Source organism: Bubalus bubalis, chromosome 6 (assembly GCF_019923935.1).
Source record: "Bubalus bubalis isolate 160015118507 breed Murrah chromosome 6, NDDB_SH_1, whole genome shotgun sequence".
Lineage (NCBI taxonomy): Eukaryota > Metazoa > Chordata > Mammalia > Artiodactyla > Bovidae > Bubalus > Bubalus bubalis.
In genome coordinates this window covers 99,630,963-99,653,843 of record NC_059162.1, presented here as the reverse complement: position 1 = coordinate 99,653,843, position 22,881 = coordinate 99,630,963, and the positions used below count along the sequence as shown (strand labels likewise).

At 42.5% G+C, this 22,881-nt stretch overlaps 1 protein-coding gene across 5 annotated transcripts in view; it reads right to left on the bottom strand.

The window, feature by feature from the left end:
- The window catches only part of LOC102395384 (phosphatidylinositol 3-kinase regulatory subunit gamma), a 103,965-nt gene extending 95,506 nt beyond the window's left edge, over window positions 1–8,459 (bottom strand). Inside the window, exons 1-2 of one of the 5 annotated variants that reach the window (XM_044945071.2) lie at window positions 8,318–8,447; window positions 6,470–6,579 (exon numbers count right to left, since the gene is read on the bottom strand). In XM_044945071.2, the coding sequence (XP_044801006.2) occupies window positions 6,470–6,575 (106 nt within the window). In that variant the 5' untranslated portion in view covers window positions 6,576–6,579; window positions 8,318–8,447. Of the gene's footprint in view, window positions 1–6,469; window positions 7,290–8,317 lie in introns of those variants that run through there. The other 4 variants (XM_044945073.2, XM_044945072.2, XM_044945070.2 and 1 more) reach the window with 4 other exon arrangements.
- Window positions 8,460–22,881: the final 14,422 nt, after the last annotated feature.

Here is a 22,881-nt window from a genome sequence, read left to right as displayed (position 1 = left end):
GTTAGGCAGACAGACTTGCTCTGCTACTTGCTGACAACTGAATAAGTTAGTAAACACATTTGTCTCAGTTTCCCGTCTGTAAAGTGGGATAATAATTGCGCCTATTTTATAAGGTTGTTGTGTGGCTAATAATACATATGAAAGCATTTAACATAGTGCCAGGTCTACAATAACTACTCAACAAATGCTGGCAACTATTACCTTATTACAAATCATTTCAAATGTGAGGTGATGAGGAACAAAGGCAATAGAAACTAAAAAGAAAGGATGATTTGACTGATATTTCCATAGACTCATGAGAGTCTAGAAAAGACCCTAGGGAATTCTTCCAAAAACAAAATGGCTCTAGTTTAAATGTCAAGGATGAAGAAAAGCATGCAGCAAGATATCTCAAAAGGTTTTGACTGCAAGTGTATGCAAAGAGATAGAGTTAACTGAATATTAGCAATATGCCAGGATATAAGCTACAATGAATTGAGTACATTACATGTGCCAAAGGGCTTCCCAGGTGGCTCAGTGGTAAAGAATCTACCTGCCAATGCAGGAGCTTCAGGAGATGTGGGTTCAATCCCTGGGTCAGGAAGATTCCCTGGAGGAGGAAATGGCAATCCACTCCAGTATTCTTGCCTAGAACTCACGGACAAAGGAGCCTAGTTGGCCATAGTCCATGGGGTCACAAAGTGTCAGACACAACTGAGCACACATGCAGCACACAACATATGTCAAACACTGTACAAGATATTGATATAGTACTTCTAATCTCCAGAACAACTGCGAACGGTATGCATTAATTCAATTCTGCAGAAGAGAAAATGGATGCTCACAGCAAAGTAAGAAGCAAAGCTAGGTTTGGGACCCATACCATCTGTTTCCAAAGCCTGTGTTCTTTCGACTACATTCAGGCTGCATCCTCCTTTAATATCAATAAAAATTATATCACATAGACATATTTGTCATTATTTTTCTATATACTTTTTTAAATAATGGTGACCATAAAGATGTCCAATATTTTCTACATTCTAAGAAAAATATAAAGCATGAAAAAAACAATGAGAATAAACCTTAAAAGCATTATCAAGTGAAGACTTACCATACTTCTAATGAAACATACTTGGATATACTATAAACTATAATATATTAAAATGAAAGCAATGACTAATCTTTTTCAATAAGAAGATGCAGAAAAAGTTGGCATGGCTTTTTTACATCATTTGATTATATAAACATTCCTTCCGTACTACAATATCATTAAAAAGTGACACCTAGCTCATAAAAGAAATATCTTACGATACATACAGGAGAAGCATTGTATATAAGATGAATCCATCAAATGTTCAGAGTTATAAAGAAAAATTCAACCACAGAAGCAGGATGCCCAGTTTGTTAACGGTAAGGACCACATGGTGGCAGGTGACCTATTTCTCCAGTGTGTTTCTCAGCAGACGTTTTCTTCAACCACAGGCCCAATATGTTAGTTCTCCACCAGAATGTTACTTAATCTAAAATTTTACCAGGATGAAAATACCAAGTATGCCAAAAAAAAGTAAGTTTCCTGAAACAACCTTTTCATCTGGCTCCAAAAATACTTTACTAGGTTGGCCATCAAACTATGTAATCAAGTAACTACTAAACCAGTATTTCTCAGAGTGTAATCCACAGATCACTGAGGGTCAAACCACTGGGCCCCCCTGTCAGAGGGCCCAAGAGGATCCAATTTTCACACTATTTTCAGAGTGTTACTAAGACATTATTTGCCTTCTCTACTCTTTCTTTCACAACTGTGTAGTGGAGTTTTCCAGAGGCTATGACCTGTGACATCTCAAAAGACTGAATGCAGGAGCAGACATGGGAATTTATATGCCTTCTATTAAGCCATACATTAAAGATTAAAAGGCCTGACATTAAAAGTTATTTGCAAAAACATAAAATGCCGCCACTCTTCTCAATTTTTGTTTGTTTTTGGGGAAATACAGCTATTTTCTCATTTTAAAGTTATGTTAACATGTAATGCTTTATTATTTCTAAATGAATTAAATACTTTTTAACTTCTCAGTTTTATTCTAATATACAGCAAACTTCAATAGAAACAACCCACCTAAACAAACTCTTTGGGATCCTCAATAATTTTAAGAGTAAAGGGGTTGTTGTTGTTTAATCACTAAGTCGTGTCCAACTCTTTGCAACCCCACGGACTGTAGCCCTCCAGGCTCCTCTGTCCATGGGATTTCCCAGGCAAGAACACTGGAGTGGGTTGCCATTTCCTTTTTCAGGGGATCTTCCCGACCCAGGGATCAAACCCGGGTCTCGTGCATTAGCAGGTGGATTCTTTACCACCGAGTCACCCAGGAAGCCTATTAAAGGGGTACTGAGATTTTAAAAAATGAGAATCACTTTTCCAGATCTTCCTATATTTATGTTTTGCCAAACAATTAAAATTTTTTAATTTTCTATTATCACTGAAGAGACTGCTGCTGCCCTACAGATTCAGAAATTTGTTCTTAATAAGAAAAAATAAGAACAAAAAAGTCTATAATCTTAAAAAGAATTGTATGTTAGTCTAAGAAAGAAATGATTTATTACATCTTCTCAAAATAAACACAATAACAATGTCAAAACTGAAGCGCACTCTACCTATAAGCTTTGGGGATGAGTTTATGATCAGTTGCATATTGGTAATCTTCCAATAGCTCTTATCCCCAAAACAGGGCTCTCTGGGGCTTCCCTGGTGGTCCACTGGTTAAGAATATGCCTTGCAATGCAGGGGTCAACCAGTTCAATTCCTGGTCCGGGAGGATCCCACATGCTGCTAGCGACTAAGCCCAAGCCCCCAAGTGCCATGATATCAAAACTACTGAAGCCCCACATGCCTAGAAGAGCAACAAGAGAAGCCACTGCAACGAGAAGCCAGAGCACCACAACAAAGAGTAGCCTCCACTTGCCGCAACTAGAGAAAGCCTGCACACAGCAACGAAGACCCATCACAGCCAAAAAAATAAATAAATAAATCTAAAAAAAACCAAACAGGGCTCTTGGAAAGGACAGCAACTGTTCTGTTACGGAATAATCCTGATTTCCAAATCACAAGAGGACTAACCAAGATGCTTATAAGCAATTCTCTGTACCGTAATCTTAACATTTCTGATATTAAAATGTTTTATACTCCATCTAAACAGTTTGGTATTTCCCAGTATTTCTGGGAAACATAAAGATTAAGACATCAAAGTTTCATTTGGATCCAACCCTTACATTGTCAGTAAATTATAATAGATGTAGCAATCCAGCCAGTTATTAGAATCTTCAGGATACATGGTAATGGTAGTTTTTGAAAATACAGGCTGGAAAGAAAGACCTTTGAAAACTAGTTTTTGAGGCTGCTGACAGCAATAATAGACAAAAATTTCACATTTACACGTCAGACTAAAATTAAAATGAAAGTCATATTTTTAAAACTGTAACATTAATATTACAGTTAAGGACCCTAAGTCAATAACTGTGTAATTTGAAAGTTACTTAAACAGAGGCTACTGCAATAGCCAAGAAATGAAGTGACTAAAGCCCTTAAGTAGAAAAGCAGGTAAAGGCTAGAAAAAAACAACACTCCTTAGGCATTCGTTAATTCAACACGTATTTATTAAATTGTCTACTACTTGCAAGACCTTGACAAGCTAAGAAGCTCATAAACTGGTGGGAAGATAATTCCAAAGGGGGAAGTATACATAAATAAATGCAGAAGCTACTCTAGGCAGAATGGAAAAAGTTCTATGTGAGAAGTGCTAGAAGATGGAGGGAAAGAAAGGAAGGATGTCTCCAAACAGTAGGGATCAGGGAACACATTCTGGCAAAGAAGTCATCTAACCAGGACCCTTAATCTAACCAGGACCCTTAACATGTATGAGACTTCAACCCAAAGTGAAAGGCACCCAGGAAGAGGGAAAAGCACACAGTCAAGGAACAGCAAGTATGAAACAGATTCCACAGAACCTGTGATGGACTCCAGGAGAAAAGACTGGAAAATTAGGTCGGAGGCAAAAATAAAGGGACTTATCTGATAGGATAAGCAAGATGCGGCTTTTTTCAGTAGGCAAAGGAAAAGCGCTGGAAGATTTTTAAGTCATTGGAAGGTTTACCGTTGGAAGATAAATCATTAAATGATACTTTAAGAACACTGTGGATTGGACAGAGTAGAAACGGGGGGAGAACAGTTGGCGCACTATCACACCAGTCCAGGAGCTTGACCTAGGATCCTACGATAGGAACTAGGAAAAGGATGGATACAAGACACGCTGCAACCTCTTCACTAAAAATTTACTTAAACATCTCAAAACTTAATTTATCACACAAAACAAGGTTGTTCACATTATCTACATTAAAAACCATTCACTTCATAGGCAATATTTTAGCATACTCAAGTATGTTTCCTTTTCAAAAAGCTGTTAGAAATAACTAATTGTATTCTATTAATACATTAAGCCTACAAATGGGTAATGAACAGTATATGCATACTTCTAATATTCTGACTAGAATCTCAGTATGCAAAATTTCATTTAAGAATAAACATTCTAAACTCAAAAGTTTATTTCCATGGAATACACAAAGTTTGGATCAGAATTTTCTAAACAACCTTTTAAGACCCACAGCACTATATAATGAAAACAGCTGACTTTTCTTAAAATCATTTTTGGACAACTCAACTCAACTCAGTCTATATTTCTACTAGGCCCATGTTTTTCAAATATTAGTGCCTTCTTCATTTTCTCCCCTCCTCCCCACTCACCTCTCCGCCCAACAAATTCCCTTTGTATGTCTGCAAGGCCAGATATTAAATGAACATAGTACGATTCTAAGGCAGTCTGAATATATGATTCTCACAGTAACAGATATCTAGAATTATTAACCTTACTTTTTACAGGAGAGGAGCCAATGATGTACTAAATTTCCATTTATGTGAATGACAAATGCATCTAATAGAAATGATGCTTTACCATTAAGGGGAAACAAAGAGGGAAATACACACAATAGATGGGTAGCAAATCTTACAAACTTTGCAAAATACAAAAAAAAGCTGTATCTGGATCACAGTCACAATTATAAAAGCAAATAAAGAAGGCTCCAAAATGAAGGGAAAAGAAAAAAATTCTAAGTGATCACTGAGAGTGAAAAAGGTTGATTCAATATTAGTACTGGCTCTTAATATAACATCATTTAACACTCTATCACTCGATGACTAATTGAAAAAAAAACACAAAGAGGAGAATTCACTGTTCACAAGGACACAGGAAATAATTTCTACATACATCCTGTAAGACAGTTATACTTCATTACACTTTCATGGGCTCAGATCTTTTCAAAGGTTTCCAAAAACATACAGTCTTATGATAACTGAGATTCCCCAATGACACAATTTATTCTGTAGGCTTGGCTAGAACACATTTTTAAAAGACATAACGAATTCATCCTCAACAAAAATAGTCACAAAGGCCCTCTACTTATTCAAAATCATTACATAAAGCACAGTCTATAATTGCAAACAGGATTTGAAAATCTGACAGCTTATAATCAGGACATAGACTTAAAAGAAAAAAAATTACCCAACTTTTCCATTTTCCTTCCTTTTCTTTTCCTACCATATACACAAAATGTCTGTAAGGATCTCAGACAAAGCTCTAAAGTAAAAATAGAGTCTATGTATACTTTACATTACAGGGACTCAAACCTATCACATATATGTACACATCACATATATTCACACAAAAAAGGTTCTTCCTCTTTTTATGCTAAGAACCGAAGTTACATTAAATACTATCCCATAAATTAAGTTAAATCACCCTAAATTAAAGAGTAATAAAACAGTGCACACATATCTCTCTGAGCGACTATATTCTGAAAAGAAAAACCTCAGACTAAGGCCATGACTGAATAAAAAAGCCCAGCCCCTGAAAATCACTAACCGGCATTCGGTTTCCACGAGAGAAAAGGGGATCTTTAAAACGAATAATCACATAGGCAAGCCCAGTTTCAGAAGTTAACGAAGGTAAAACACAGCGAGCCAAACGTACGAAATGACAAGCTTTAAAGAATTCCCCTAAAGGGAAAGACTGACTTTAAGACTGGGATATAAAGCATCCTTTGCAGGTAGAATCTTTAATTGAACCAGGAGGGGAAAGGGGGGGTGGAGGGTACGACGAAAACCTGAACGAGAAGCAAAGGCAAAGTAAAAGAAACGGGTCCTTCCTCCCACCCCCACCACCCCAGCCCCCACCCCCACTCTCACAGGACAATAGGATCGGGGTCCTAACTGCAAACTTTAAACGTGTAAACCAGAAGCAGTTTTTACTGCAGCTCTAACTGCAAATCTGCCCCTCATCCCGAACCTAGAGCACCCAAGAATACTTCTGCCCGGAAAACATCACCAAGGTCTTGTTAAACACAAATCAGACCCATCACAAGATTCTTTTTTTCTCCCAAGTACCTGGAGGATCCATTTCAATATAAAATATCAGTTCTGTCGAATAGGGCATCATCACCTCCCTCCAGTCTGCGTCATCGCGGTCCATACTCCACACCGTATTGTACATCGCGCTGTCAGGGGCAGGTCGTCAGAAAATATATAGAAAGCATATATATTCTTTATCTGATATTTTAAAAATCTAAAAATATATATCTGTAAAAGTCCCACTGGAAAATGTACTTCGGGGTTTCCAACGGCCGGTACAAGTCCAGCCAACTAATAGGACGAGGACGGGGTCCTTCTCCCCTCTCCTCCGGCATCAAACAAAATGCCCCCGGAATGTTCAATCTACGGGCTTTTCTCCTCGAAGGGATACAGAGAGGCTTGGGGGGTTGGGGGGCGAGGGCAGAGGTGTTAAAAAGCGGTTTTCCAAAAATCCCTTCTACACAGTCGTTCTGCAAAGAGAAAAGCTCCTATAGCCTTCAAATCTTTCAGCGGAAGCCACTTTCGTGTCCTTCGAGAGGGAGAATGGAGAGGGGGGGGAAGAAGGCGTTGCAAGAAAGGTGGGGAAGTGACAAAGAAAAGAATAAAAAGGGGGTTGGGTATTGCGTTCAAGTTTCGGGGTCCCACTGGTCTGCGAGGAGAGATCCCCCAGGGGCCGGGACCCGGGCTTCGTTCCGTTCGGACTCGGAACCGAAGCTGCCGCAGCCTTGGGATGGGGTCCTGTTCCAGAGTCCAGTTATCTCTGCTTGGCCGGACGCTCCCGCCGGGCTGTAAGCGAGCCCGCCAGCGCCTGATCCCCTCACGCTCTGCCCTGACTCCAGCCACTAGAGTTTCATTTTAACGGCGCGGAGGGGAACACCCTCCCCCGCCCCCAAGCTCCCCCGCTGAGGCGCCACCCAACCAGGCCGAGCAGGGGGGACGGCAAGCATCGACAGTGCTCCTTCCACTCTATCCCGCCTCGAAGTGTTGGAGTTTCTGTCAGGTGCCTGAGACGGTGTGAGTCAAACTGTCCTCTGCCTCAGCTATCAATTCTCCCCATCGCTCCCTAGGCCTCGGCTCCTTAACCCACCAACCTCTCTTCCCCCCCAAGCCTCAGTCAGAATGGTAGGGCCCGGGCGCTGGCTGCTCGCCAGGAGTCAGTGCCTGGAGCACGCGAGCCGGGCCGGGAGGGAGAGGCGAGCAGGGAGGAGAGGAGCGGGGGGAAGAGAGAGTGAAGTGGCTGGTGATTGGCTTAGCCGGGTTGCCGGAGCCCGGAGCCTGCGTCTTTTGTCTGCCTTGCTCCAGCGAAGGAGCGGGAGACGACTGCGCGCCCCAAGCGGGCCAATCAGGAGCCAGCCGGCGCCGGCCGGTGTGGTGGCGATTGGTCGGAGCCTAGTTACTAAGCGGGACAAAGGCAGAAGGGGGAAAGAAAAGAAGAGGAGAAAAAAAAAAAAAAAAGAAAGAAAGAAAGAAAGCGCAAACGGCGGTTACTGACAGGCTGGGCAAGCGCTCGGGGGCTCAAGCTGCCCGGAGACAGGCGGGGCTCCCGCTGAGGCTCGGTCCGCTCGGGCGAGTAGAAGAGGGGGAGGACGGGCTGGCGCGAGACACCTCTGCCCGGAGACTGGCCGCGGGGGAGGGGAGCGGACCGAGAGGGGAGCGTGCTGTCACTTGGCGGGACGCGCGGTCTTCTGGCCCTTAGGATGTCCCCGGGCAGAGTTCTTCCCCCACGGACCTCTTCCCCTTGCTTGGGACAGCCCGCCCCACCTCACCCACCCCCCATGATAAGTTGTCAGATAAAGCAAAGGTCCCTAAAGCCAACTGCTGGACCGTTATTGCTCAGTGAGAGGACATGCCCGTGGGCCCCGTGCAGCAGTCCCGGCCGCTAACCTGAGCCCGGCCTCGATTTCTTCCCTTGAGCAGTGAGGCACTTCTTAAGGAGGCATTGCGCAGTTCATCAGGACTTTTGAACCCAGGGGGAACTCGCCACACCTGAAATAAATAGTGGAGTACCACAGCAGGCCCCTCAACTCGAGTGCTCTAGCCAGGAAAAAAAAACAGAAAAGCCTTGCAATTACAGCGCGTGTGTGAGTTTCGAAATAAATCACAGGTGGAATCTCGCCAAAAGAGCTCTATTCTGTTACCCCCGACAGACCCTCTTCCACGTATACCTAGTCCCTCCCCCCATTCTTAAAGTATGAAATGCTGAATACTTTCACGCATTTCAGAAACTGCTAATTAACTTGCTGGGGGTGGAGGGTACAGTAGCATCTCTTGAAGGTTGTGCCTGAAATTGCCGCTTTTCATACTCTGCAATACAGTCAGGATGCCAAAAACTGCTCCATTTCCTCTTTACACAGGAATAACAAAGCCTATTGTGTTTGGGTTGACAACCTGATTTAAGCCCTAGCAAAAACTACCATGAGTGGTTCTGCTATATTGACATGCCTGTGGGAAAGTTGCCACATTTCACCCTCAACCTCCTCAAGTGGTTCTGCCTTCCTTAAAAGTGCTCTGACTGTGAGTTGAGACAGTTCCTGGGAGCAGACAGTCAAAATGTGTATGGACTGCGTATAAAGTCCTGGGTTGAAAAGAGCCAGGAAGAAGGAATGGACCAGACTGTGCTGAAATTACATATCAGGATTCTTAATAGACTTACGTTCTTACATTTCTGAAATTCAAATGTGATTCAGGAGGCAAATCTACCTGGGACAGGGCACATTAATTTGAATGTCCTGGACCATTCATCAGATAGAAGATGCTGGAAGATCAACTCCCAATTTGTGGCTGGCTTCCCAGCAGCCTCTTTACTTCGTGGTATCTGGGAGCCAGAAGTATTCACATTTGATAACTCAAAAAGCAGAGCAATCAGCCAGGGCAAGTTGCTTTATTTTTGTTCACGGGTGTCCCTGTGCATTCCCAAACAAAATGAAGGTGAAGAGAGGAAGTGTGGAAAAGATAATGTCTTTCAGATTTCCATAATAGCTTTTGTGTGGACCACTTCTCATGGTTTGGTGGTGGGGGTTCAATTTTCAATACACAGAACAATCACCCAGGCCCTCCCCACAACTAAGGCTTTGGGAGATGTAGTAAAGAAGTAGTCCAGGTTCGATGTACAATACTGGATGCTTGGGGCTGGTGCACTGGGACGACCCAGAGGGATGGTACGGGGAGGGAGGAGGGTTCAGGATGGGGAACACGTGTATATCTGTGGCGGATTCATGTTGATATATGGCAAAACCAATACAATATTGTAAAGTTAAAAATAAAATAAAAAATATATACTACTACTACTAAGTCACTTCAGTCGTGTCTGACTCTGTGCGACCCCAGAGATGGCAGCCCACCAGGCTCCCCCGTCCCTGGGATTCTCCAGGCAAGAACACTGGAGTGGGTTGCCATTTCCTTCTCCAATGCATGAAAGTGAAAAGTGAAAGTGAAGTCGCTCAGTCGTGTCCGACCCACAGTGACCCCATGGACTGCAGCCTTCCAGGCTTCTCCGTCCATGGGATTTTCCAGGCAAGAGTACTGGAGTGGGGTGCCATTGCCTGCTGCTGCTGCTGCTGCTGCTAAGTCGCTTCAGTCGTGTCTGACTCTGTGCGACCCCATAGATGGCAGCCCATCAGGCTCCCCCGTCCCTGGGATATATATATAAATAAAAATAAAAATAAAAAAAGAAGCAGGAAAGTGTATAATGTGTGCTCCAAACTGACATACACAGTAAAGCTGTGTGATTCAACCTTGCCACCTAAGATCATATGACCCAGCTGCCCAACAAATAAACCTTTGAATAAGAGGCCTCTGAAGAATAACAGTGATGCAAGAGGTAAGGATGAATCAAGGGGAAGCACACTTCTTTCAAATGGACTTGAACCAGTGCCCTGCCATGGTGGGAAGCGCCTGTCATATGATGATGGCTTTACTTTCCTTCAGTTGAGAAATAGAAGTGAGGTTCTGACTACTTGTCACCAAACTGCCTCAGGCTTTTTGGCAAATGTTAGCTCTGGTGCCCTGGACCATTTCCATCCTGGAGAATTATATTTGGCCTGGGTGTGGATTAAATTCAGCTCTAAGAGCTCAAACTCCTGGGTCACCACCGGCTACTTTGAGAACTGATTTTTTTCCCATTTGCCGCCCTCCTTTCTCTTTTAAATTTAAAGTAGTGTTAGGTAAATCACAAAATCTGCCTTGGAGATTACCTTCAGATTTATGCAAGCTACTTAGTTTATTGTGAAACACTCTGAAAATGAAAAAAGAAAAAGCCACTTAAGTACTTAGAATTAATATACCTTTCTGTGATTCCAAATGAACCAGGTGTCCTTCACATTTCACCCTGGTCTGGTCTTGCTGTGAAACAGTTCTAATATGCTCTGTTTCCCCTCTGTATTTCAGAGATGGATGAAATATGTCTTCTATGCACTGAATATAGGCTATGATCTCAGAGCTCTCTGTGCCAGCAGAATCAGCCTGGAACTCAGCCAAAAGTTCTTCGTGATTAAAGGTGCCATCTGAGCACACAATATTTTTTTTAAGTCTTGCAAAATGGAAACATACTTTTATTATTTTAAGGTCACTGGCTTTAACACAAAACTGGCTTTAGCCTTTGGGGAAGGATCACTGAACTCAATTCCCCTCTTTTTCTTCCTTTCTTATCATCTTCCCTTGACCACATGTCTTCTGATAAGGCCAAGTCCATGCAGCTAAATAAACTCAATAAATGGAATTACAAGAAAACTCTACAAATTATCAGTTGCAGATTTCAGGACCTCCCCAACCTCATGCCTTATAAGTTAGGGAATATCAAGTTTTTGTGGAAAAGTTTGCCTTTAAAATGTTTAAAAAAAAAAAAAAAAAGACAGTGCTAGTGGATCTTCTAGAAAGACATCTTCACTAGGGATTGATCATAATCTCTTGAGATGACAGTGCCTAACATCTTGTCTTTACTTTTTTTTTTTCCCCCCAGAATGATACTCCTTTTATTTGGCATTTGTAATTTTTTATCTCTCCTCTACATCTGTCTTGAAACTTGGGGAAAGGTTTAATCCTATCAACCCAAGGCAGTGAGAAATTATGCCATGAGATGAATGAGTGATTTTCATAGAAGTGGCATTTCTCCAGATGCTGCTCAATTCCTGAGTTTATAGGGCTCTCTTTTAGGGCTTCTTCAGACTCAACATGGTATATAGATCTCCCCACTTTGAGTTCTTTTTCAGCTTTGGGGATCACCAAAAACAGCAGGTCTTTCTCTAGCCTAACATGCTCGCCTCTTTTTGGTGTCTATCCTACTAGCAACACAATGTCCACCTGGACGGTGTGTTAAGCTGCTGCTGCAAACTTCCCCTCCATCAAGGCAACAGCTTTCAATTCGGCTCTCACCAGGAGAGAGAGAGCAAATGAGATCCAAATGACAGGAACAACAGTCCAGGCTGTTTCACGAGGGCAGGCACAAACAGGGCAGGCAGCTGGTGAGCTCTGTTATCTTGTTTAATCTCCATAACCCTGAGAAGGGCTGTATTTTTATTTTCATTGTGTGTGTGTGTGTCTGTGTTAGTCACTCAGTCGTGTCCGACTCTTTGCGACCCCATGGACTGTAGCCCGCCAGGCTCCTCTGTCCATGGGGATTCTCTAGGCAGGAATACTGGAGTGGGTTGCCATTCTCTTCTCCAGGGGATCTTCCCAACCAAGGGATCGAACCTGGGTCTCCCCCATGGCAGGCGGATTCTTTACCATCTGTGCTACCAGGGAAGCCCCGTTCTCATTTTAGAGATGAGGAAATTGAGACCCAGAGCTGTAAGGAGACTGGTTCAAAGTCACACAGCCACTTAGTAGCAGAGCCAGGATTAGAGCCCCAGGTCCTGACAATCAGCAAAAATGCCTTTCCCACTACATCACACAGCTTCTTTCTCCCCTTCATTCACTTAGCAAATGTTTACTGATGCTTCTAAACACTGGGGATAAAAAAATGAATAAGACAAAGTGCCTAACATTGATTCCTCCAGATTCCTCAGAGGAGGAGTCCAATTATATACCTGTAATTATAGAATTTCTTTTCCATGGGGATGGTCTTGATCCCTGTCTCCTGTACAATGTCATGAACCTCAGTCCATAGTTCATCAGGCACTCTATCTATCAGATCTAGTCCCTTAAATCTATTTCTCACTTCCACTGTATAATCATAAGGGATTTGATTTAGGTCATACCTGAATGGTCTAATGGTTTCCCCTACTTTCTTCAATTTAAGTCTGAATTTGGCAATAAGGAGCTCATGATCTGAGCCACAGTCAGCTCCTGGTCTTGTTTTTGCTGACTGTTTAGAGCTTTTCCATCTTTGGCTGCAAAGAATATAATCAATCTGATTTTGGTGTTGACCATCTGGTGATGTCCATGTGTAGAGTCTTCTCTTGTGTTGTTGGAAGAGGGTGTTTGCTATGACCAGTGCGTTCTCTTGGCAAAACTCTCTTAGCCTTTGCCCTGCTTCATTCCATATTCCAAGGCCAAATTTGCCTGTTACTCCAGGTGTTTCTTGACTTCCTACTTTTCCAGTCCCCTATAATGAAAAGGACATCTTTTTTTGGTGTTATTTCTAAAAGGTCATGTAGGTCTTCATAGAACCGTCCAACTTCAGCTTCTTCAGTGTTACTGGTTGGTACAAAGACTTGGATCACTGTGATATTGAATGGTTTGCCTTGGAAACGAACAGAGATCATTCTGTCATTTTTTAGATTGCATCCAAGTACTGCTGTCTGAGGAGGCCTTACAAATAGCTGTGAAAAGAGAAGTGAAAAGCAAAGGAGAAAAGGAAAGATATAAGCATCTGAATGCAGAGTTCCAAAGAATAGCAAGAAGAGATAAGAAAGCCTTCTTCAGCGATCAATGCAAAGAAATAGAGGAAAACAACAGAATGGAAAAGACTAGAGATCTCTCCAAGAAAATTAGAGATACCAAGGGAACATTTCATGAAAAGATGGGCTCAATAAAGGACAGAAATGGTATGGACCTAACAGAAGCAGAAGATATTAAGAAGAGGTGGCAAGAATACACAGAAGAACTGTACAAAAAAGATCTTCATGACAAAGATAATCACGATGGTATGATCACTCACCTAGAGCCAGACATCCTGGAATGTGAAGTCAAGTGGGCCTTAGAAAGCATCACTACGAACAAAGCTAGTGGAGGTGATAGAATTCCAGTTGAGCTATTCCAAATCCTGAAAGATGATGCTGTGAAAGTGCTGCACTCAATATGCCAGCAAATTTGGAAAACTCAGCAGTGGCCACAGGACTGGAAAAGGGCAGTTTTCATTCCAATCCCAAAGAAAGGCAATGCCAAAGAATGCTCAAACTACCACACAATTGCACTCATCTCACACGCTAGCAAAGTAATGCTCAAAATTCTCCAAGCCAGGCTTCAGCAATATGTGAACCGTGAACTTCCAGATGTTCAAGCTGGTTTTATTTATTTATTTTTTTCCGCTAACCTTTATTAAGCATCCAAGCTGGTTTTAGAAAAGGCAGAGGAACCAGAGATCAAATTGCCAACATCCGCTGGATCATCGAAAAAGCAAGAGAGTTCCAGAAAAACATCTATTTCTGCTTTATTGACTGTGCCAAAGCCTTTAACTGTGTGGATCACAATAAACTGTGGAAAATTCTGAAAGAGATGGGAATACCAGACCACCTGACCTGCCTCTTGAGAAACCTATATGCAGGTCAAGAAGCAACAGTTAGAACTGGACATGGAACAACAGACTGGTTCCAAATAGGAAAAGGAATACATCAAGGCTGTATACTGTCACACTGCTTATTTAACTTATATGCAGAGTACATCATGAGAAACGCTGGGCTGGAAGAAGCACAAGCTGGAATCAAGATTGCCAGGAGAAATATCAATAACCTCAGATATGCAGATGACACCACCCTTAAGACAGAAAGTGAAGAGGAACTAAAAAGCCTCTTGATGAGAGTGAAAGAGGAGATTGAAAAAGTTGGCTTAAAGCTCAACATTCAGAAAACGAAGATCATGGCATCTGGTCCCATCACTTCATGGGAAATAGATGGGGAAACAGTGGAAAGTATCAGACTTTATTTTTGGGGGCTCCAAAATCACTGCAGATGGTGACTGCAGCCATGAAATTAAAAGACGCTTACTCCTTGGAAGAAAAGTTATGACCAACCTAGATAGCATATTCAAAAGCAGAGACATTACTTTGCCAACAAAGGTCTGTCTAGTCAAGGCTATGGTTTGTCCAGTGGTCATGTATGGATGTGAGAGTTGGACTGTGAAGAAGGCTGAGCACCGAAGAATTGATGCTTTTCAACTGTGGTGTTGGAGAAGACTTGAGAGTCCCTTGAACTGCAGGGAGATCCAACCAGTCCATTCTAAAGGAGATGAGCCCTGGGTGTTCTTTGGAAGGAATGATGCTAAAGCTGAAACTCCAGTACTTTGGCCACCTCATGCAAAGAGTTGACTCATTGGAAAAGACTCTGATGCTGGGAGGGATTGGGGGCAGGAGGAAAAGGGGACGACAGAGGATGAGATGGCTGGCTGGCATCACCGACTCGATGGACGTGAGTTTGAGTGAACTCAGGGAGATGGTGATGGACTGGGAGGCCTGGTGTGCTGCAATTCATGGGGTTGCAAAGAGTCGGACACGACTGAGCGGCTGAACTGAACTGAACTGAATTATAGAATTACACTATAATAGGGAAACTGACAAAGTACTTTATAAGCCCCCAAAACAGTGATGATCTCTGCCCACATGCAGCAGAGTAAAGGCTTCCTAGAGGAGGTGATTTTTAGCCTGCCCTAAACTTACATGCTCTCTTTACTTCTCAGTTTGTCAGATCCATTTGATTAGCTCAAAACCTGAAAAAGTTTCACTGAAAACTGACCCAAAGATCAGATTACCAGTCTCTCATTATTTTTAATCGGACTGCAATAGCCCTCATAATCTTCCTGCTTTGCTTCTTCTGATTCATATTCTACAAAGTTAGATTGATGGCTCTAAATAAAAAATCTGGACATGTCACTCCCTTGCAGAAACCACCCAGTGCCCTGAGGATAAGGTTTCAGTCTCTTAGCCTGGCATTCAAGGCTTTGGTGGTCTAAGCCCTGCCTACCTCTCCAGTCTTCTCACACATTTATTTCTTCCCGTCCCTCCTAAGAACTAGCTATATTGAAATACTGCAGTTTTCAGAACAGTAGGAAATTTCTCCTCCATACAACACCCTCCACTTCAAAGTGGCAAACTCCCAGTTCTGTGCATCTGATCTTGAAGATTGTGCTCACTCAGTCCCCTGCATTGTCCTCTGTGCAGCCCTTAGCAGACCACACTCAAAGTGCCTGTTTCCAAGTCTAACTCTCCCCTCCGGCTCTTGGAGTTCCTCAGGGGTGGAGAGCATATCCTCAAGCCATCAGTGCCCTGCATCAGGCCTGGTGCACAGTGGGCAACCAGTGAATGTTCTTTGAGTGAATAAACGAAAATCACAAGAAGAAATGAAACCCTCCAAGAAGGTTCTGGGGCAGTCTAAGTTCAAGTTAGCCTGATAATCTTTTCTGTAGTTCCTCAATTGACTCTCATTTATTTAAAAGGACAAAAAGAAAATTTTAAATTATACAGTTATTGGTTACAGAAGTGCAAGGGGCAGATGGTGATGCCCTGCTGAGTGCCTCTAGGTCTTCACTGGAGACACTCAGTTCCACTGCCCTTTTATTTTATCAGCTGTGAATTGTTTGCAAAATTCCAAGCAGCTTGTAGGAAATTCAGAAAAACTCAGCAGCAGGAAGAGAAGCTGGTTTCATTTTCCAGTCCAGCTCATTTCTGAAATGTAACACCATATAGGGCTTTAAAGTATGCTCACTTTCTGTGGTCATTATTTCAATAGTTTGAAACAATTTGTAGTTCATGTGTGCTTTCTGGAATGTGCAATAATCTCCCTGTAATTCTAGGGCCTCAATCTAAAAACTGTCAGATATTTCACTGTTAGAGGACAAAATCAGTCCAGTTCCCATATTGGACAATTTTGGTTTAAAAAAACAAAAAACTAACAGCATTTTTCATTGATTCTATGAATCACCTCACCTCTATGAACAATAAAATCACAAACAGCCTTTAGAAATATTTTATAAAATATATGTATTCAAAGAAAAAGTCTTTTTGCAGCCTCCCCAGACACCTCTAGGGCTTCCCTGGTGGCTCAGATGATTAAGAATCTTCCCACAATGCAGGAGACCTGGGTTCAATCCCTGGGTTGGGATGATACCCTGGAGAAGGAAATGGCAAACCACTCCAGTGTTCTTGCCTGGAGAATCCCATGGACAGAGGTTGCAAAGAGTCGGACATGATTGAGTAACTAACACATACATACACACAGACACTTCTCCATAGGCATCTTGGGAAACCTGGGAAAATGATGCAACCTCTAGAGCTTAAAGATCACCATTTGAGTAATAAAAATACCAGCATGGAATGTAAAAGGCCTGGTCATGTGTATGTTCAAAGCTAAAAATTTGATTGGAAAATGATACACTCATAATGACTTTCTTTTAATTCGAGGGTAGAAACTACCTTGTATTCTGCTCATCTTATGCTTCTTGCAAAGGAATCAGCCTACACAGATCACTATTATTCCCCAAACTTCATCCAGGATCCTGTTTCTCCCTCTCTCAATACCAATGTGTGAAATTCTAAATTATGCAGTCTTGTTGTTCAGTCACTAAGTTGTGTGCAACTCTTTGTGACCCCATGAACTGCAGCATGCCAGGCTTTCCTGTCCTTCACCATCTGCCCAGGTTTGCTTGAACTCATGTCCATTGAGTTTGGTGATGCCATTCAACCATCTCATCCTCTGTCATCCCCTTCTCCTCTTGCCTTCAATCTTTCCCAGAATCAGGGTCTTTTCCAATGAGTCAGTTCTTTGCATCAGGTGGCCAAAATATTGCAGCTTCAGCTTCAGCATCAGTCCTTCCAGTGAATATTTAGGACTGATTTCCTTTAGGATTGACTGGTTGGATCTCCTTGCTGTCCAAGGGACTCTGAAGAGTCTTCTCCAGCACCACACTTCAAAAGCATCAATTCTTCAGCCCTCAGCCTTCTTTATGGTCCAATTCTCACATCCCTACACGACTACTGGAAAAACCATAACTTTGACTAGAGGGACTTTTGTTTGCAAAGTGATGTCTCTGCTTTTCAATATACTGTTTAGTTTTGTCATAGCTTTTCTTCTAAGGAGCAAACATCTTTTAATTTCATGGCTGCAATCACAATCTGCAGTGATTTTGGAGTCCAGGAAAAAAAAGCCTGTCACTGATTTCTTTGTTTCCCCATCTATTTGCCATGAAATGATGGGAAGTGAAGTGAAGTCGCTCAGTCGTGTCCGACTCTTTCCAATCCCATGGACTGTAGCCTACCAGGCTCCTCCGTCCCTGGGATTCTCCTGGCAGGAATACTGGAGTGGGTTGCCATTTCCTTCTCCAGGAGATCTTCCCAACCCAGAGATTGAACCTGGGTCTCCCGTATTGCAGGCAGACGCTTTACCATATGAGCCACCAGGAAAGTGATGGGACTGGATGCCATTATCTGATTTTTCTGAATATTGAGTTTTAAGCCAGCTTTTTCACTCTCCTCTTTCACCTTCATCAGAGGCTCTTAAAAAAAAAAAAAAAAGAGGCTCTTGAATTCCTCTTTGCTTTCTGCCATAAGGGTGTGTCATCTGTGTATCTGAGGTTACTGATATTTCTCCCTGCAATCTTGATTCCAGCTTGTGATTCATCCAGCCCAACATTTCACATGATGTAGTAGGCATATAAGTTAAATAAGCTGGGTTACAATATACAGCCTTGAGGTATTCTTACCCAGTTTTGAACCAGTCTGTTGTTCCATGTCTGGTTCTAACTTGCTTCTTGACCTGCATACAGGTTTCACAGGAGACAGGTAAGGTGATCTGGTATTCGCATCTCCTTAAGAATGTTCCAGTTTGTTGTGATCCACACAGTCAAAGGCTTAAGTGTAGTCAATGAAGCAGAACTATATGTTTTTCTGGAATTCTCTTGCTTTTTCTATGATCTAATGGATGTTGGCAATTTGGTGTCTGTTTCCTCTGCCTTTTCTAAATCCAGTTTGTACATCTGGAAGTTCTCAGTTCACATATGGTTGAAGTCTAGCTTGAAGGATTTTGATCATGTGAATTTGCTAGCATGTGAACTGATTGCAATTGTGCGGTAGTTTGAACATTCTTTAGCATTGTCCTTCTTTGGGATTAGAATGAACACTGACCTTTTCCAGTCCTGTGGCCACTGCTTAGTTCTCCAAATTTGCTGGCATATTGAGTGCCGCACACAGGATTTGAAATAGCTCAGCTGAAATTCCATTGCTTCTACTAGCTTTGTTAATAGTAATGCTTCCTGAGACCCACTTGACATCACACTCCAGGATGTCTGGCTCTAGGTTAGTGACCACACCATCATGGTTATCCAGGTCATTAAGATCTTAGAGCTAAGTGTGTGGGCTAAGTCACTTCAATCATGTTCTGACTCTTTGCAACCCTATGGACTGGGACCCACCAGGCTCCTCTGTCCATGGGATTCTTCAGGCAAGTATACTGGAGTGGTTGCCATGCCCTCCTCCAGGGATTTTCCCAACTCAGGGATTGAACCCCTATCTGTTACAACTCTTGCACTGGCAGATGAATTCTTTACCACCTGGCGTGCTTCGATTCATGGGGTAGCAACGAGTCGGACACGACTGAGCGACTGAACTGAACTGAATTGAGGACCACCTGGGAAGTAAAGGCGCCTAAGATCCTGGGAATAGAAGTAAAAGCACCTTAGATATTCCCAGTACAAGGAGCTAGGAGTTCAAAAGCAATATATTTTCATATAGTGAGGAAGAAAAAAAAAAGAAAATATAATCATGAAACCATTTGGATGTTGTTTTAGAGGCTGTGAAGAGCTCCAGTACTATAGTCCTTTATTGTTCAGTGCAGAAAAGAAGTCAGAGAGAAGCAAAGTGACAGATAAGAAGTGATTTATTAGAACAGGAGGCTTGTGAGGCTTATAAGCAGGCAGGCAATGGGGTGCCATGCCCCCAAAACTTACTGGGCTATAATTTTATAATCAAAGGAAAAGTGGGGAGAAAGAGAACTTCTTTGTCTTTCTTTAGTAGACATCATGCTTTCATCATCAGCTTCTCCTCAAGGTTGGGCAGGGGAGCTTTTTTTGTCCCTACGCGGTCAAGCTAGGTCCACAAATTATTGTTTTTTATGTGTGCAGAGAGCATGTCCTAGGGATCATTAACTTACTGAGCTCATTGGGCAGGATGTAAGGCTCATGCCACCATTGTTTTATTGTTTGGGAGCGTTCTTGTGCTTCTGCTGGCTGGTTGGTGCTTCTGTTGGTTGGTTGCTAAGTAAGCCTACTTGGTTTTGTGGTTAAGCAAGCCTGCTTTCTTGAGTAATTGTTAACTTATAGGGGTCTCCCATATTTTTTCTACTTACAATCCCCTGGGGAGATTTACTATTTAATCACCTACTTTGCCCCTTTATTCTGTTGATATCATTGTCCCCTTCAGGTGTTTACCCTCTTATGCTTAAAAGACCGTACGGGGCAATGATCAATCATTAGTTACTTCTCGCTGAGATGAGGCATAGGCCTGTCTAGGGAAGGAGTAAAGCACCTTGCTGACTGTCCCTTCTATACTGGGAGAATTTCAAGTCAATGTCACTCTGGTTGGCATCATCCTTTTAGCCCTCTTAGATGTAAAACACTGGAGGATGAGTCCACAAAAAAGATATAAGTGAAAAGAAATACAGCAATAAGCATTAGAAAAGTTGTTAAAGGAGATTATATCCATGATTTTGAAGATCTAAACCATTTCCCCCATCACTTAAAGCCTCAATCTGTTTGTTTTTGGTTAGTCCCAGAATCTCAGTGTTTTATATTAATACCTTAGGGTCTATGACGGAGAAGGCAATGGCACCCCACTCCAGTACTCTTGCCTGGAAAATCCCATGGACGGAGGAGCCTGGTGAGCTGCAGTCCATGGGGTCGAAAAGAGTCGGATACGACTGAGCGACTTCCCTTTCACTTTTCACTTTCATGCATTGGAGAAGGAAATGGCAAGCCACTCCAGTGTTCTTGCCTGGAGAATCCCAGGGACGGGGAAGCCTGGTGGGCTGCCATCTATGGGGTCGCACAGAGTCGGACACGACTGAAGCGACTTAGCAGCAGTAGCAGCAGCAGGGTCTATGGAGTCTTTTATTTCAGTTATAGATTTAATCTGTTTTTAAAAAATTTGTGTTAATATCCTTTGGTGATAAGGGTAGCTTCCTTGTCCCTTGAGACACAAAGTGGCCCCTAATCTAGTTAATAAGTCCCTTTCATTAGAGAAACAGGACTATCAAGCACAAACAGAAAGGAATAAAGAAACAACCAGCCATTGATATGGCACAAAAGGGGTCCCAGAAAAGTGTGCCCTTGTCTCTTTCTTGATACTCCCACTACATATTTCTTATAGTTGTTAAGGTTTCCAATACTTTGGGTTAAGACCAAGAAGGTTGGACCAGTGTCTATGAGAAATTTATCAAGTGGCTCACCCCTTCAGTGTCCACATGAGGCTCAGCGTTGGTTATGTAGATGGCCCCACTAGGCAGAGCCACTTTTGGCCTTGGGCCTCATTAGTATTTTGATTGTGAAACCATTAAAGGCTGAGGGGCTCCCATTGCTCTCTGGCATCTGGGGCATTCCCTCTGTCAATGTCCTGGCTATTTGTAAAGGGCACATCGATCACAGTATTTCCTCCAGCATCCTTTCTGTCCACACAGGGCCTACTGATTTTCTTTGGATACCCATGGGCCTTGTGGTCTACCACAGCCAAATGGGCCTGGAAAAGCCAGCCTCCCCTTTGGTGGTCTCTGAGTGGAGAAAGCCATTGTCATCATTTGAGCCTTTCATTTATCCCTCTGGATGCATTCAGCCTTTTTGGCCATATCCGCATTATTGAAAACCGAATAAGCCCATTGGAGCAAATCGCTCTTAAGGAGTCTGAGGACCCACAGTTGTTTTTTGAATTTTGCACCTAATGTCTAAGGCCGACTGAGCTGTAAATGAAATGCATAGCTGAAAGGGCATATCCCTTGGCAGATTAGGGATCATTTGTATACTTTTTCAAAGCTTCCTTTAATCTCTCTTGAAAAACATAGGATTTTCATCTGGTCCCTGTTGGACTTATTTCACTTTTTCATAATTGATGTTTCACTGTAAGTTTTTATACCTGCTGTTAAACAATTAATCATATAGTCCCATCTATCCCTGTCAGTAAAATTTATCTGGTGATTCCATTGTGGATTTGCCTCAGGGACAGCATTATTCCCCATCTGGTGTGCTCTATGGCCCTCTGGGCTTGGGCTGCCATTTGGTTCGCACGGGCTCTGGCTATAATATCCTCAACTGTATGTAGCCTTGGCTCCCACCTTTGAGACAGCCCTTGTTGGAGCAGCTATTTTTATGGATGTAGCAGCTTTCACTGGAGCAATAGCTACCTATCCAAAAGTTTCTTTCCCATGTCAAAATCTACCATGTAATTTAATCAAGGTTTATATTTGTAACTTTAGATGTTATCTCTTCCAAAGTAGTCTCCCAACCAGGTGTCAATGCCTGAGAACCTGATGCAAAGGAATAGGACAGAAGGACAGAAGGTGCCCCAGTGGTGGTGACAGTGAGTGAGAACTGGTCTGGCTGCAAACTGGAAATAAAGGGTCAGCACTTGTAAGAGTTGAAAGGAGAGGAAGACTGACATCAGGCCTCAGGAAGCCCTCCATGGGGCCCTTTCAGAAATTGAGGGGAAAGTACCTTAAGTCTTGGAAGTTGATTCCCTTTAGTGTTCTTGGGCGTGATATACTGAAGAATACCTGTAAGAGGTTTTTTTATCTAGGTGGGATACAGTCCTTTAAATGATTTCTTTTTTTAACATATAAGTTCCCTGATTATAAATTATATGCATTTAATCTTTATCCAAAGATAGATTACAGTGATCAGCTTCAGGAACAAGCTTAAAATACCTTAATAACTTAGTTAAGCTTTATAATAATATAACAACATAGAGCTATTTTAAAAGTGTGTTTTAGGCAGTAGATATGGACCTCAAGTAGTAAAACTAAAATGTATTATCTATTAAAACATAACTTTTTTTCTCTAAAATTACCCTGAAAGTGAAAGTGGCTCAGGCATGTCCAACTCTTTGCGACCCCATGGACTGTAACCTGCCAGGCTCCTCTGTTCATGGAATTCTCCAGGCAAGAATACTGGAGTGGGTAGCCATTCCCTTCTCCAGAGGATGTTCCCAACCCAGGTATTGAACCCAGGTCTTCCACACTGCGGGTGGCTTCTTTACCGTCTGAGCCACCAGGGAAGCCCAAGAATACTGGAGTGGGTAGCCTATCCCTTCTCCAGGGAATCTT